Here is a 17,267-nt window from a genome sequence, read left to right on the forward strand (position 1 = left end):
TCAAGCCTCTTTTTAAGAACTATCTCATCAATTACAGTATCCACTATATATGTGCATTTATGTCCTGTTCTCATCTATGTTGGTCTTTCCCAAAAATGAATATCAATTTAACTTTGGTCTATTGATTTGAGTTGTTAGAGAATTCAACTCCTTCCTTCTCCGTTGACATATGCAAAAGAATGTGAAGTGGTGACAACTAATGACACACATCAGGACATTGTTTATGAACATGCAATACATCAAGAACTTTAAATAGCGATTCCACTTTTCAAAGCTTTAATTTGCACCGAAGCACACTTAGACAGCTTGACACACCAAAATATCACACCTTACTCTGATCAACACACTTGCTATGTGTGCATGGCTGTCAGCTCTTTAAAACAATCCACTGATTGCAGCAAATTGAAAATATTACAATTAATTATTTCTAGCTCGTATTAAACATATCCTCATGTTTTTTTCCTGAACTCGCAGCTCTGGAAACGACCCGATGGATGTGGATGTAGGCATTGCATCAAATGATCAGGATGTTTCTTCGCAGAGGTTACTATACTTCCCAAAGTTTGCAAATTTTGATTCTTGTATGCAGCTGATTTTCCATTATTATTGTTTCTTGCGTTCCTTTGTTTTCATAATGTACAGAATTGAACCATTTGAGGCTATTCTTGGTCAGCATGTGTCGGCAAACCATATCGATCGAATTTCAGTCGATGATATTGAGCAGACAGTTAATAGAGAAGCAGCTGCACCTTACACTAGAGGCCAAGTACAGTTCTCCGGCCATTTCTCAATGTAACAGCAATATGTAGTATCCTTAGGTACATGAGTACATACTTGGCAACACATCATTTGTAGTCGAAAGTAGATACCCACCAAGCTGCTCCACAATGTTTTGTGTTCATATATATCTGTTGCGTTCATGCCTAGCAAGAAAATATGTAAATGCTCCAGTTAAAAACCTGTTGAGCAATGTTGTTCTCATTTTGTAGTATGCAATTGCCTATGCTATTTACTCAAAAAGACCATTTCAGCTCGACCTCAATGACGACAACAAATAACAATCCATCAGCGCAGCGCTCTCCACTAGCATGACCCACGCGACCCTCTCCAATAGCATGGCTACCTATTGATCCTATTGCTCATAATGCTAGAAACAGCTGGGTCACTACAGATAATATATATTGCTTCTGGTAGCAAAATTTAAAGAATCATAATTTGAATTAATTTTGTTTCCTCATACTTCAACAATAAATGAATCAGTGAATTTAAGTAATTTACTTTTGTGACAAAATTTAAAATAATTCCGTGCATTACCAATTATAATTTCCTGTTTAGCAACATGAGACCTGGCCTGCTCTTGCTCTTGTTATTCAGATACAACCGCCACTGAGAAAATCATGTTAAGCTTTATTGTAGAATTGATTTGCATTGTTTTCTCAAACTTAAAGCTTTTGCAGTAACATTATATACTCCCGCATTTTCCTAATAGCAAGTCCTGTCACTTGGTTCAGGTGTGATTCTGCTGTTGATTCTGGTTTCCTATTGATGTTTATTGCTTGCATTGTTTGGCTGAAACTTGTATCCTTTGCGCATAAAAACCATGACATAAGACAGTAACTATGGGTGGAAAGAAGGTACATTTCCATCTATTTCTCCTTTTGGTTTATGTGCTTTAACAGCCTGTTTGGACAAAGGGAGATTAGGCAACAAGGATAGCAGATACTGTCATTTCTCCTTTTACTCATATGATTACACTCTTATTGACTTAATGAAGTTTTGTTTTAGTTGTGTCACAACAAATTCATGACCTACTTCAGTAATGCTTCTGCAGTAGTCTGAAAAAGTTTTAGGATATAAATTGTGCCACAGGGTTCCAGCATACATGATTACTTTTAATCAGTTTGGTTGCTCTGTTCCCTAATTGTTTACGACATGCTGCTTCTGACCCCTTGTTTTATTTATTTGTTTCCCTCTGCAGCCATTTTACCTTGTTACTGTTGCTATCTTGTTGATCTGTGTTCGGCTTGGAACTAACTTGTTCTCTATTAGGTTGATAATGCACCCAGCACAGCTGACATGAATAATTTACAAGCTCCAACTTTAGGTACCCTAATATACTTCATGATGGCTCCAACACTGTGTTATCAGGTATTTATCTGATCATCTGCATTTTGGTAATTCCAAATGAATCATTCAAACCCGAAATTCTGAATGCCGCTTATCATGATTTGGATATTTTTATGATTCCACCCCCATACCATACCATATTTGGTGGAGAAACCACCGAGAATTGCTTGTTATGCATTTTACGGCCTAATATACCATATTTGTTTTCTATTGTTAAAACGAAATTATAGGAAATGTTTCTGTATATAGATTATGCTGTAGAATTTGAAGTTCATATGCTGCAACACCCCTTTTGGCTGTGCTGATTTGAACTTTCTGTATTTACATATTTGTGATTTATACATTTATACATCGAAAGCCAAAGTTGTGTATTAAAAGAATTCTAAGGAATTTAAAAGCGAGCTATGTCAGTAGTACCTTGAGCCTTTCAATTTTGATCTTATCTGCACTCATTTGATGCCACTTGTAATTTGGCTGAAAATTTTAACATAAAGAGCTTGTTGCCTTATGTCATTATTGCGGAGAGGTTTAATGCAGTTGTAACGTGCCGTAGGAATTACGGGTACTTCCAAAAATGAGATGTTGAAGCTTAATCTAAGGCACACAACCACCACTTAAGCTTGGATATAGAAGTTCACTAATTAAATAATGGCAAGTCTCATATCCTGGTGGTTAGCAAACCTGTTACTAAAATGATAATACTGTTTAATATACGTCTCTTGGTTTCATGTTTGTGTTCTCATGCCTCGAGTCATCGATAGTAAGTTAAAAACTGGTCTATTGACTGTCCATTTCGGTTCATCATTCCATCGTTGTAGTTTACGGCATCATCTGACCGATGGCAAGCTCTGGCACGGATCATTCCAACTGCTCTGGTTATCTTATCTAACATGTAAGGTCAATCAGTACTGCTCCACTAAGGTTTTTTAAGACCAACCTTAATGGAGGCATAAGAGAAGTGTGTGTATGATCACTAATAGCTCACAGTCAGAGTAGTGTGTATGATGATGTCGAATCATCAGTGATTCCCTTGTTTTCGGTTGATGTGTGGATAAAAAGTTCAAATAGCTGCAACCTCGAATATCTATTTCAATGGGCGTAATAGATTGAGGATCTAATCAAAACAAGGGAATCAGAGTTGATCTGCTGCTTGGTTTTGTTTTCAGGTGAGGCTGAGCGGCAGAGGGCGGCGGGGACGATCATCCTTTTGCCTGGAATGGAGGCGGTGGGCAGGAAGGAGACCATGGAGCTGTTCCCCCAGAGCGCCGGCTTGGGCGTGCAGGATGCTGCTGCCCTTGATGCTACTACTACTACGTAATATGCCACACCACTTTGCTCTACTTCATTTTATCCTGGTGTACATCTTGCTTGTTGCTGGGTGCTCACCAGTCTTGTGAGAAATCATACAGACAGAAGCAAAGTGTAGCAGGTTTGCTGTTAATGTTATCTACCGAGTTAAAGATATGAGCAACAAGCAAAGGGTAACTGGGTGTGCCCCTGTTCGCCTGAAGGGGCAGAAATCAAGTTGCAAATCGTTAAAAGTCAACAAGGTTATCTACTTGTTGATGTACCCAATAACACTCCAACCTATCTAATCTCCTGGTTTAAGGATGGGTCTTTATTTGCGACAGTATCACTCTGCTCCATGAATGTCCGTCGTCAGTGAGCAATCAAACTATTCAAAACAATTTCACATCTCTGCCGAATCTTCTTTACCACCATGCGTTGCCCATCCATACTCATTTGCGCTCAGGCGGCGCGCAAGGGTGCGCCCCAGCCCCTATTTCAGAACATTACTCGAGAGAGATGTCGAACATAAGTTCATTCAAAGTTGGAATGCATGGACAAAAATCCAGATAATTTCATAAGATATATCTGGAAACTAAATTATCGGACTGATTTTAGAACATTACAATCATTTTTGAGTGACAATTTTCAATATGTGCGGAAATGGAGAGGGCCAAACAGTTGTTGTGCCATTTTCAATATGAAAAAAAAAGATGTGTTGGCCCATGAATTGGAATAGAGATGCTAAGGAATAACATTCTAATTCGTCAGATGAAAATATATGGGGGAACAAAAAAACTTGGCGCGGCAAACCTTGTTTTGGCCCGAGTCCAAAACAACGGTCCTCCTGCCTCCGTGCCAGTTGAAGTTGATACGTGTTCCATGGTCGTTGTCGACAGATAGAGGGCTAGTTACAAGGAACTGCTCCCAGAAGGAATCCATGATGGCCGGGAGCTTCTGGGTGTCATCGCTGGACAAGATTTCATCGGTGTCGATCGTCACCGTCTTCAGGTAGAGGGAATATACACTCCGGACCAGGCATTTCAAAGCTCCCTCCAGGAATGCCAACAACATCCTCCGTTATAATATCATGCAAATCTGGGAATCCCGGAATACCGATATCATTTGGACCTGGTGCCATAGCTGTCGGGACACAAGGCACATCACTCATGTTGGGAAGCTCTTTGGATAAGTTGTTGTCCAGAACTGGATGCTGGATCTCAGGGGGAGTTGAAGATGAACAAATTGCTGAAAGTCCAGAGCTCGCAGCCATATATGGTATACTTGAGTTGCCTGGGATCTCTGCAAGGGTGACCGCAGAATTCCGAGTCGATGAAGAGCTGTCAAAAGCTTGAGCAGTTGGCATACAATTCTCCAGAAGGAAGTTATCTGAATTCCCCATAGATTCATATCTATGTGAAGAATCCTGCTGTAGGATCTTCCTCAGCATTGCTGTGGCTGCTTCATTGATCATAGGCTGATACTTGATTATTTGGCCGTCCAATGATACACTTTCAGAGTCTAGGCCGTCACCTTGCTTAGGTAGCCTCCTTTTTTTGTTCGCAGCTACTATTCTTCTCCTACTGTTCTCATTTTGCTGCACAAACTGTGCTAGGAAGCCAGGACTCTGCATTGCTTTAGCCAGGAAAGACATCATTTGTTGCTGCCGTTGCTCCCTTCCTTGAAGACTCCTGTGCTCGCAAATTTTCCTTGTCGTTGCTGAAACATGGCACAGGATTTATTTATTTTTTGGAATAAAAGAGAGGCCAAATTAACCCCTCGATTTCCCAGCAGAAAGCACCACAGGGAAATGGCAGCTGAAATCACAGTCCGCACTCCAAACTCCTACAGCAAGCTATCGCAATCTATAAGCCAGAAAAACACCTTCAGGTGTATACAACGAACACACCAGGAAACAATCTGCAATTCGCTCTTGTGTAGGGTGCCATCCCCCGAGCCGCATCAAATGCTTCCTTTGCCACTCGCTCGACCAGCTTTGTTCCCCACATAACAAGGCTTCAGCTTCCTTCCTTTTTTCTGCAAAACAGATCAAAGATTCAACCAATAACTAGAGAGCTTAATGACGACAAAAAGGGTCTGAAATTTTGACATTTTGGAAGCACGCCTTGTTGCGGGTATTCCAGATAACCCAAAGAATCCCTGCAACCCCCATAGTTCTAGTTTCCCCACTCAAGTTCAACACAACCAATGATCCCATAATTCACAAACTGTCGCCGGTACAAAAGAACATTTGAAATACAGAGAATGACTTGGCATGTTACACAATTTCATTTAAGTAGCATACAACCGGAGCAATTGTTCCAGAGGCACCTCCTCTTTATATAACCTCACCTTATTTGACACTTTGTAAGGGTCTCTTATTCTTTCCCTTTTCATGAATGTACGACTCAAGAGATAATATGCAGAAGAAAACATTGTAATATACATACAGCTAATCAATGGTTTCATACAAAATACATCATTTCATCTTCATCTTCAGCAAGACCTTACTACAACCTAATTTCTGATTCTAATGTATCACGTTATGTCATAGCTGTCCGGTACTCGGGAATGATGCACTGAAAATCTTTGTTACCAAAGCCAAAAGAATCTGTAACATGTGATCACAATCTGAGAATCTCAAATATTTACCATCAAATGAATGATCTTAATTGGTAAATTGTTACGTCACCGTAAAATCTATAGTTAATCGACCTAGCAATGTTAAACCAAGTTGAGTGGATAGCTATGGATGAGACAGGGACACAGCCATTCTTAAGGCTCTGGAACCATACTTTTAAGGTTCCTCTGTTTCTAAATAAAAGATGATCTAGCTTTGTCCTAAGTCAGATTTCTTAAAGTTTGGCCAAATTTATAAAAAATGTACTAATATCTAGAATATCAAATAAAGGTACTATAAATATATATATATATATATATACATATTATGATGTATTTAATAAACCAATTTAGATTGTAGATGTTGACAGGTCTTTCTAAAAATTTGGTCAAACTTTACTTAAGACAAAGCTAGAGCATCTTACATTTAGAAACGGAGGGGAGGGAACAGAACACGGATGCCGCTGAGCGAGAGCACCCAGCCGGACGGCAGTCGCAGTCCGGCGGCGCCGGGTAGTCGTGGTCGCAGAAGGCTTCGGCCTCGGCAACGGTGAGGGAACGATGGACCCAGTTTTTGCCGCCGGTGGCCATTTTTGTGGGCGAGGAAGCCGAGGCTAGAGGAAGGGCGAGCACTGCCGTGGGGGCGCTGTTTTTATAGCCGGGGAATGCGGACTGACGGGCGGTGTGAACACGGCGTTTTTGCATTGGGAATGCGTGGGGACGCGGCCGTGTAGCAACCGACAGTCATTGACCCGGCGAGCCGCCATTAATCTCCTCGGTAGCCGAGGAGAAGCCGGTTGGGGCGATTAATGGTGGCTAACAGGCAGTGCCCACCGCCATAACACATGTCGCCGACACCCCCGCTCGCCTCCCCGTGGGTTGGGTTGGCCTGGGCGCACCGGCTATTTTATTTGGCCGCCAGCACAAATTTGAGATTAGGGAGGCCGGCCAGGTCCGTTTTTGGACGCCGACACTCCCAAAACTAGTTTGGTTGGCCTTTAGGGTCGCCGAGTAGGATGCTCTTAGTGTCCAAACATGATACAATTCTTAGCATATACACAAAATGATGCATCCAACAACCGAACTCTTGTATGATATGAAATTCCGAGGTGATAATTTACGCATATTAAAGCAACTTACGATGCGTTTAGTTGTGGTGTGGGCTGGGTTGGGGTGGCTCGGCCCATCATTTTTTTGCGTTTGGATCGATGGTTGGCTCTGAGCGGAGCGGCGATGTACTACAGCGTTTTCTTCACAATTGCTAATCTGATGGGTGTAAGGTAACGAAATTAATCGTACTGAAAGTGTGTTCCCAGACATGTACACTTGCAAAAATGGCTATTCTCATCCATAGCTACCCACTCATGCAAACTTTGAGTGGATACTATGGATGAGACAGTGACATAGCCATGCTTAAGGCTCTGAAACCATAAGACTTTTAAGGTTCCTTCGTTTCTAAATAAAAGATGATCTAGCTTTGTACTTAGATAAATTTCTTAAAGTTTAACCAAATTTATAAAAAATTACTAACATCTAGAATATCAAATAAGTGTACTATGAAAAAATATATATTATGATGGATTTAATAAAACAATTTAGAATTGTAGATGTTGACAGGTCTTTCTAAAACTTTGGTCAAACTTTACTGAAGACAAAGCTAGAGCATCTTATATTTAGAAACGGAGGAAAGGTAACAGAACACGGACGTAGCAGAACATATCAGTTGTCGGTAACATTATCCCCTGTTTGTGTGATTGGCAGTTTAGAAAATGTGCAATTTTGCTGTCAATAGGTAGACCCATTGAGTGCAATTGTCACCGCAAGATTGAACATGGAATTAATATAGTAACCTGGTTGCTACAGTACATGTTAGTAGCTTCTTCTTCTCTAATCTACATATGAGTATGAGCACCACATATAGTTTAACCGGTCGCCTAAAAGGGGGCAAATAAAATCAACTATGGAGATTGCCCTGCAGCCCTGGCCTCTTTTGCCTCGTGGGGATCTAAACCACCTTCTTCGACACTTCATACTTGAGCCCCTTTTTGTCCTCCGTCGCATCCATGGAAATTGTTGAGCCTTCACTGACTTCGCCTTTGACGAGCATTAGGGACAGCGTTGTCATCACGTTCTTCTGCACCCACCTACGTATGGGCCTTGCACCATACATCTGCAAGCATGCATATAAACAGACACGAGGAAAATAATCATGGTTAATCGAAAACAGGACCTAATCATGTGAGATAAGCTGGAAAAGAAGATCTACTTACTGGGTTGACTGATTCCGACAAAATGACGTCCAAGGCAGCATCACTCACAAATAGAGAGATGCTCTTGTCAGCTACCTTGGCAATAACACTCTTCATCTGGATTTTCACGATCTCCTTCATTTGGTCGTGCAAAAGCGGCTCAAATATCACAATCTCACTCAGCCTGTTGATAAGTTCAGGCTTAAAGCATCGCCGAACCTGCAACAATAAACATATATGACAATCAGTAGGTAGTAGGTGTCAACTAGAGCCTTCACAGCAGCCTGAGTTTCACGGACCTTTTTCATCACAAGGCCCCGCGCGGCTTCCATTGTCATTTTTCCAGCCATTCCTGCTGTCAGGTGCTCTGCCCCTAGATTTGAAGTCATGATGATGATGGTATTCTTGAAATCCACGCTCTGACCTTTGCCATCAGTCAGCACACCATCGTCAAAAATTTGAAGAAAAACGTCCAGCACCGCGGGATCTGCCTTCTCCACCTCGTCGAATAGGACAACACAATATGGGCGCCTCCGGACTTTTTCAGTAGCTGTCCACCATCTTTATAGCCGATGTAGCTTCAAGAAGTTACAACAGATCAGATAAACTAAAGACCAAGTGAAAGTGTAGTGTTCAAAAATTATAAAAATTAAACCTTGGTGGTGCTCCAATGAGACGTCTCACAGATGATTTCCCCACATATTCAGACATGTCAATGCGAACCAGCATCTTTTCACTGTCAAATAGCTGCTCGGCAAGAGCTTTTGCAAGCTCTGTCTTTCCAACACCAGTCGAGCCTAAGAAAAGGAAAGAGCCGATGGGTTGGCCAGGCTGATCAGGGCCAGCTCTGGACCGTAACACTGCTTGTGCAACAGCATTTACTGCTTCATCCTGGCCAACAACTCGCTCATGAAGTCTATCCGCTAGGTGGGTTAACCTATCCTTCTCCTCTTGAGCAAGTGCAGTGACAGGAATTCCAGTCCATCTGCTAACAACCTTCAAATGATAACATCGGAATTTGCATGACAAACATAACTAATTGGTTGGAACAGTATACAAGGTCATTAGGAAGAGAATGCCTACTTGTGCAACATGATTCGGTGCAACGGTTGCTTCCTTCAGTGCATTTGCAGAGCTACGCACGGTGTCCACTTCCTCTTCTTGACGCCTCATCTTTTTTACAGCAGCACACGCCTCATCGATCAGATCAATAGCCTTATCAGGAAATTGACGACCTACAGTACACAGCCAGCAGTAGAACACATTAATTATGTATAACAGACATCTATTCTTGTCACTCATGGGTGCAACTTATTGGAGAAGGAACATTACAGTGCAGATTAACCGATAAATCTATTCATATAAGGCACTGGCACGAATCAATTACTTATAAGAAGAAACTATTAGGAGTAAATTAATTCCTCGCGTACCGGTGATGTAGCGACCAGCGAGCTGTGCGGCAGCAACAAGAGCAGCATCTTGGATTCCCAAGCCATGGTGCTTTTCATACTGCTGCTTTAGCCCCCGCAGAATGGCAATGGTCTCCTGCGTGCTCGGTTCCCCAATGTGCACCTTCTGGAACCGCCGTTCAAGCGCGCCATCCCCCTCGACATACTTGCGGTAATCATCAAAAGTCGTCGCGCCCAAACAGCGGATACGTCCACGGGCCAACGCCGGCTTAATCATGTTGGCGGCGTCACAGGTTCCCTGAGAATTACCCGCGCCAAGAAGCATGTGCATCTCGTCGATGAAGAGGATGATCTTGCCGCCCGAGTCCTCAGCCTCCTTTACCACGCTCTTCAGACGCCTCTCAAACATACCACGCAGCATGGTTCCAGACAGGATCGCCCCGACGTCGACCTCCAGGACACGCGAACCCTGAGCTCTGGCGGGACGTTACCAGCAGCAATGCGCTGCGCGAGGCCCTCGGCGATGGCCGTCTTGCCGACCCCTGGAGCTCCAACAAGGGCAGCACAGTTCTTGGTCTTGCGGCAGAGAATAGAAGTGACACGGTCAATCTCGTCTTCGCGGCCAACCACTGGACCAGCCGTCTTGCCGGTTATGTACCGTCCATAGGTGCGCAGACTTGACTTGCGTTCGTAGTATCTCCATGCTGCCCAACACAGACCAACTGCCACTCCCATGCAGACCACTGGTTCTATCTCTTCCCACACCTTGCAGGCATGGCTCTGGCAGCGTGATAGCAAGGTTGTTGCCGGCTGCTGCGGGACACTGGTCCTCAGAAGTGGATCGTAGATTCTGGTCCCCATTTATACCTGAAGAAGGCAAAACGCGTCCACGATTTATATTGTACAGCGAGCAAACCTAGTCCTCCTCTTAATTGAGATTGAATTTGAACTCTAGAGTGGAGTCAGATGATCCAATTTCAGTGCTCCTCTTAGTTGAGATTGAACTCAAGGAGTGCTAGCGAAATTGGGACTCGAGATCGAGGCACAAAAAAGTTTCCTTTTTTCTCAAGTGAAACAGAAGAAATTTGTTTGCTAGTACCTTGAATCGAGACCGCAGCAGCTGCTCAAGTCTTCCGCGCCGCCTGATCAATGCGCCGCCCTACCTCCACCGCTGCTCGCCTCGCCAACCCTTGAGCCCTCGCCGGCGCTGCCTCCGGCCTGGATCCTTAGTCGGCTGGACCGCTCCGGCCGGCGCAGATCGATTCCCGGTTCACCCCCTCGCCGCCTCGTTCGTCGCCTCCGCCTCGACCTGGTGAGCGAGTCTACCTCGGTCGCCTCGGTCACAAGGAAAACGCCGTGCTGCTATATCAAGAAGGCCTCGCTCGAAGCACTAGGGTTTCACCTCGTGGCCTATCTGGGCCTATAAAGAGGCAGAGCTGCTCACCGAGTCCGATTCGAGTACATGGGCCAAACAGGCTCAAAGACCAACTCCAGCTCGGTTTGTTTGGATGTAACCAAGTCGATGCCATCAAGTCCCCTAAAATAAAAAAGAAGTCGATGGCATCAATCCATTGGGAAAGACCTCTCTCGTGACGAGTTCGGACCGCGTGTGCCCTCCCGCGACCTTTACTCCTTTCCTTTTTTATTTTCGTTGTCAAAAAAATACTCCTTTCCTTTTATCACTTAAAAAAAACTTAATTACGAGTTCGGAGTAATGTTTTTTTTTCATGTTTTTCCTCTTCCGGTTCGCATAGGGACCAAAATATCTCCGCATTTAGGCCAGTCCCAACGCTTGTATCTTATTTTGCCAGCGTGGGATGATCTATTACTATTTATTAAATTGGAGTTGGTGATGATGGTGTGGGTGTCGCAATACGTCGTTTGTCTCCCGCACGAGTCACGACCGCTTCCCTTCCACCCCTTGCCTGGTCTCCGTCTTTCGGCCGACGCCTCACCAAGCTACTATGGGATCCAAAGCCCGATCTCTTCCTCGCCCCCTCCCCCTCGCACACCCGCCCCAATCTGCCTCCTGCTCGCACAACGCAGTCGCCACGATCCGCCTCCATTCTTTGTCCCCTCCGTCTCCCCCGGTTCCCCATAACCACCGTCGAATTGACCTGCCTGAGGCGAAATAGGGGACATGGAAGATAAAATCGGAGGCATCCGATGCAGGGGCAGGTAGACGTCACCGGCATCTGCGGTGAGATACGTAGTAAAAATCACACATAAGTTTGTCAATCCGTAGCAACGCACGAACATTCCACTAGTAATTAAGAAGGAAGAGAAGATTACCGTATCTTATCTAATAACTCTATAAAGTTGAAACCCACTAAGTGCAGTTAATTTAGCAAGTTGCACATGCAGCCTATCCACATCAGCAATCTAATTACCAATTTCCATCTAATTCCCGTTCTAACTTGCATCAGCACAATCTGTCCCGACGCGCTCACTCAATCCCGTGCGATTACCTCCCACGCGGTCCTCCTGCACGGTGGGCTATTCCCAATGACATGGGCTATTCCTGTTTTCTATATCCTGGAATCACGTCGTCTCCTTTTTTTTCTCGCGCGCTCCTGTTCTGGCAGGTCATGGCCCAGCCCATCGCTCGCAACCAACCTGCGCAGGGGAGAACTTCCCGATCCTCATCCCTGGCTAACTACTACTTCGCCTCCCATGCGCCACTCCCCATGCCCCGGGTGCGATCAATTAGATCCATAGTAAACTCCATCTTAGTTTCCCCCGTTAATGCTCGTGATGTTTTTCCTTCCGGTAACTGCCTTATTATTTCCCAAAATACCACCGGCCAGTACACCTCCCTCCCAAATGTCTCCTACCACAAAATCTGCTGCTTGCTCAGACCAGGCCACGGTGATTTCCCTACCCCTTCAAGGCGATGAGGGAGACGGCGGAGGACACAAGGTGGACAGTGCGCCTCGGGAGGACACGAGCAGCGGGCGCGATAGTGCGGCAGCGGGAGCGACCCCAGGGACGGAGGCGGCAGAGCCCTTCAAGGCGGCGAGGGCGAGCCGACGAGGACCAGGAAGACGAGAGGCAGAGAGGAGGGGTCGGGTGCCACCATGAGCGGAGTCACCTCGAGCAAGCCTACGGGTTGCCCAGTCCTAGGACCGGCTGAGTTGTGGCAGGGAGGGGAGCAGCGCAGCATGCACGGGGCTGGCATACCGCATACGGCGGATGTGCTCCAGGTGCCCAAGACGACGCCCACTTCGTTTCCGTTCATTTTTAGGGGGCGTTGACGAAGGGGTACCTTCGACAATGCCCATGTTGATGGACTTGGACCTTGGAGAGCTACGCGTGTGCGATGGCAACTCCGGTGGCTTACAAGCAAGGGGTGACACAGATTTATCCAGGTTCAGGGCCCTCGGAAGATAATACCCATACGTCATGTCCGTACGGTTTGTATTGATGGTGTGAGTACAAGAGTACCGGTGAGACTAGATGTGCGTCTCGACGGTTAGGGTTGTGGATTAGATGTTGATTGTTCTCCTTGGCTCCCCCTCCTGATCCTTTATATATGTAGGAGGCCAGGTCTCGGGTAGAGTCAAGTTAAATACAAGAAAGAGATGTACTACAATTAAACTTCCTTGTCTTGAGCCGCAGGATTTAGTATGTGACTACTGAAGTTGTAATAGGTTTCTGTATGGGCCCCGTATTGGGCTGTAGAGGGTATCCTCAAGTAAGATACGTGATTAGTCATAACCACGTCAGTCGTCGCTTCTTTTTTTTTTGGATTGATTGTGCTACTAACTAGCCCAAGTCGTTGGCATTTTTTTTCAGATGAGCTTCTTTGGAATTTTTGCAACAGAACAACCGAAGAGAAAACAATGATATTCTGTTTGAACCTCTACTCGATGTTACTGTTGGCAAAAGCAATATCTTCAACTACGTGGAGTAATTTAAATTTAATTTGGTATGTACGGTATCACTTTGACCAAGTATGATTTCTATCAACTCCTTTCTTTTTTTTAAGGGAAGGAGAGCGATTCATTCATCTTGCAACATGCAATTTACATTGTCAGTAGCTACAATATTGGCAATTGGTGGGACATGTCCCAACCAGAAACTGTTGCGACCATTCGATCTAGCTACAACAGCAAGTTCATGGGCTGCTTTATTGCTCTCTCTTCCGATTTTAACCACCTAGAAACGAAGACAATTCTCTTGAATCTCCTGGATGTCCTCATAAAGGCGCCATAGGCGCGACATGGCTTGAGGACAATGTGTCATATGTAACATTTCTTTTGCCTTACGATATATGTGTCGAGCTCAAGGAGAGTGCTTGTCATCCTTGTGCATAGCTCGGCTCTCTTCTCGTTCATGTGATGCAGATTCCTGAACGGGTTAACACTTAACCCAAGTCGCATGTCCATGCTTTCCGAATTTGATCACTCGAGAGGGCCCAGAGATATCTCTCCAAGAAGGAGGGGCAAATGCATCTTAATCAACCATGACTTTCGGCATGGTTCACAGCAAATCCGAAAATCACCTATAACTACCCAGTTACGGAGTAACGTTTGGCAACCCCTAAGTAGGCCGATTCACATCCCGAGTACATGCGAAGATCTCAGGTCTAGGACTAGCATATACATGGTACTTGAGACTAACAAATGACAATCATCTCGTTGTGTCTTAGTGCGGGTCTGTCCGACTCGGTAATCTCATTAACGAGTCCATGCTATCGGTCGGCAACACCTTGCCCTATGACTTGTGAAACATAATCATCATACTGAGTCAAACTGCTAGTCTAAGTTATGTGTCCGCATAACCTTAATGACCAGGGACCATTAGAATAACATCATAGAATACATAGTCTCACAAATGAATCACATATTCATTGATACATATCAGTGATGATGTTTCAGGACAATAACATTAATTCATGAATACATAGAAAATAACATCATCACATGATTGCTTTTAGGGCATATTTCCAACAAAACATTCACCGGAAGGTTCCTTGTAAATATCTTATTTTTCTAATTATCCAAAGTTTTTCAAAAAATTCTCAAATATGCATTGCTAATTTTCAACACTCCCCAATTATTCAAAGTGTTCTAGAATACTATCAAATGTGCATTGCAATTTCCCAAAAAATAGGACCTTAGCATGTGAGATAAGCTTGAAGAGAATCTCCACTTACTAGATTGAATGATTCCGACGAAATGTCATCGGTCGAGCCTAAGAAAAGGAGAGAGCCGATGGGTTGGCCAGGCTGATCAAGGCCAGCTCTGGACCGTAACACTGCTTGTGCAACAACATTTAAGTCTATCCGCTAGGTGGATTAACCTATCCGGCGAGAAGATGCCGCCAAAGGAGGAGCAACTTTTGTTTTTTGCGCTTGCTCCTCGGTTAGTAGTAGTCTTTGTGTAGTTTAGAACTAAAATTGCGCATGCAGAACTCAAATTTATATATGCAATGTGATGTGTTCGTCGAATATGTGTTATTTAAAATTCATGCAAAGTTTAATTTCAAAAGTTTGGTTTGATTTTGAGGGATCTGTTCTGCTGGGATCTGGGCGGAACTGAACTTGCAGTGTTCCGGCCGTTTAGGGGATTTGCTAGAGTTGCTCTAGCTGAATTGATAGTTTCTATGGAGCTTACGGGCCCATTCTTTTAGAAAACTATATCTTATTTTGATCACAGCCGAATGCATCAGAAGAATCGCTATTTCACAGACAAAAGCATAACTGTACACTGAGTACCATGAAACATGATTATCTCCGACCAGTATAAACACAAGAATCCATGTCATACTGATCCTGGACTATAGAAATATTAGAACCTGAATCTGGGTTAAATACAATGTGCAAAGTCAAGTCTGTGCAAAATCACCACAAATTAGCAGCAAAGGAGCAAATATTGTGATCATGGGTGATCCATCAGCTCACTTTACAACCCTTTATCCATCATCATCTTCTTCACTCTCTGCACCTCGTCGTGTTTTCATAGATTTTCATCGGTAACAAAATTATGCACATTGTCAGCCTCCAAGTCGGACAACATCTTTGCGGCGATTTCCCTGATCCTGATGTTGCCATGTACCGAGCTAACATCCAGCAGAGCCTTCAAGATCGTTGGTTCACGACCGAGAGGCGCCCTCTTCGATATGAACTCATAAGCCTCGTTGACCAACCCTGCTTTGCCCAGCATGTTCACAACACATGTATAGTGCTCCAGCGTAGGCTGAATGCCATATTCATTCTCCATCTCGGAGAACAGCCTTGTTCCACCTTCCACCAATCCTAAATCCTCGCACGCAGAGAGCACCGCTGCAAAGGTGGTCTCATCAGGCCGCGTTCCGGAGTCCACCATGCGACGGAACACCATCAGGACTCCAAAGTCTCGTCGGTGCGCGGAGATTATAGCGTTCCAGGAGACCAGGTCCCTCACCGCCATCGACTCGAACACCGACACGGCATGGCCTAGCTCATTCCTCCTGGAGTACATCTCAACCAGAGCATTTGCCACCGACAGCTCCGTCTTGAGCCCATGACGGATCACCCAGGCATGAACCTCCAGTCCCTGTTTACTGGGTTGCAGCGACGAGAGCGAGAGCATCGTCGACAACGCGACCGAGTCAGGCTCGTGCCCTTCTCCCAGCATCCTTCTCCAGACCTCCATAGCCCGTGGCGAGGGCCCATGCCGCAGGCATCCGGTAAGCAAGACGTTCCACGAGACGCCGTCCCTCTCGGGCATTGCATCGAACACCTTCCGAGCCATCTCCAGGTCGCCGCACTCGGCATACATGTCCACTAGCGCGTCGCAGACGGAGACCTCATCGGCGAGGCCGGCACGCACGGCGTCACGGTGCACGGCCCGGCCGATCTCGGCGGCGGCCCCGACGCCGGCGCCGGCGCAGGACCGGAGCGCACAGAGGAAGGTGAAGCGGTCCCTCGGCACGCCCTCCTCGCCCATCTGGAGGTAGACGGCGAGCGCGTCGCCATGGCGGCCCAGGTGCGCGTAGCCGGCGAGGAGGCAGTTCCAGGGGAAGGCTTCGTCCCGGCGGGTGCGAGCGGGGAGGAGGCGGTCGAAGATGTGGTGCGCGTAGGCGAGGAGGCCGAGGGAGGCGTGGAGGTGGAGCAGGCGGAGGGAGAGCTCCGGGTGCCGGCGGAGGAGGGAGACCGGGAGCAGCCCCCGGAGGGCGGCGAGGTGGCGGCGCGGGGCGTGGTGGAGAGGGAGCGCCGCGAGGAGCGGGGCCAGGAGGGCCGGCGTGAGGAGCCGCGGGTTGGACTCGAGGTCCGCGAGCACGCGGTCCAGGGTTGTTGTTGCCGGAGACGAAGCGGAGGAGGGGAGGGACGGGGTGGTCAGCCGGGTGGAGGAAGCGGGCGCGCGGCGGTGGCGCCGCCGTGGGAGCGCGCCGGAGGCTTGGCTGACGGTGGCTGTTAGCGCCATTGGATGAATGAATGGCTCTTGTTGCTTCTTCTTCAGGTGAACCGAGCAGAAGCTGTCAGTCCTTTTTTTTTTTTTGAGAAACAAGAAGCTGTCAGGCAATCATCCAGAACAGTCTTTTTTGGTGGGCTTTACGAAACCAGGAAAGGCCCAACGCAATCTCCAAAAAG

General features: G+C 45.9%; 1 protein-coding gene and 2 pseudogenes across 1 annotated transcript; all 3 read right to left on the reverse strand.

The window, feature by feature from the left end:
- Nucleotides 1–3,509: 3,509 nt before the first annotated feature.
- Nucleotides 3,510–6,624, reverse strand: LOC100823415 (annotated as a pseudogene).
- Nucleotides 6,625–7,756: 1,132 nt separating this feature from the next.
- Nucleotides 7,757–11,068, reverse strand: LOC100824024 (annotated as a pseudogene).
- Nucleotides 11,069–15,356: 4,288 nt separating this feature from the next.
- Nucleotides 15,357–17,150, reverse strand: LOC100824336 (pentatricopeptide repeat-containing protein At4g25270, chloroplastic). Its single transcript, XM_010231101.3, has one exon. The coding sequence runs from the start codon at nucleotides 17,098–17,100 to the stop codon at nucleotides 15,652–15,654; it is 1,449 nt and encodes a 482-aa protein (XP_010229403.2). The 5' UTR covers nucleotides 17,101–17,150; the 3' UTR covers nucleotides 15,357–15,651.
- Nucleotides 17,151–17,267: the final 117 nt, after the last annotated feature.

This window comes from Brachypodium distachyon, chromosome 1 (assembly GCF_000005505.3).
Source record: "Brachypodium distachyon strain Bd21 chromosome 1, Brachypodium_distachyon_v3.0, whole genome shotgun sequence".
NCBI classification, from domain to species: Eukaryota; Viridiplantae; Streptophyta; class Magnoliopsida; order Poales; family Poaceae; genus Brachypodium; species Brachypodium distachyon.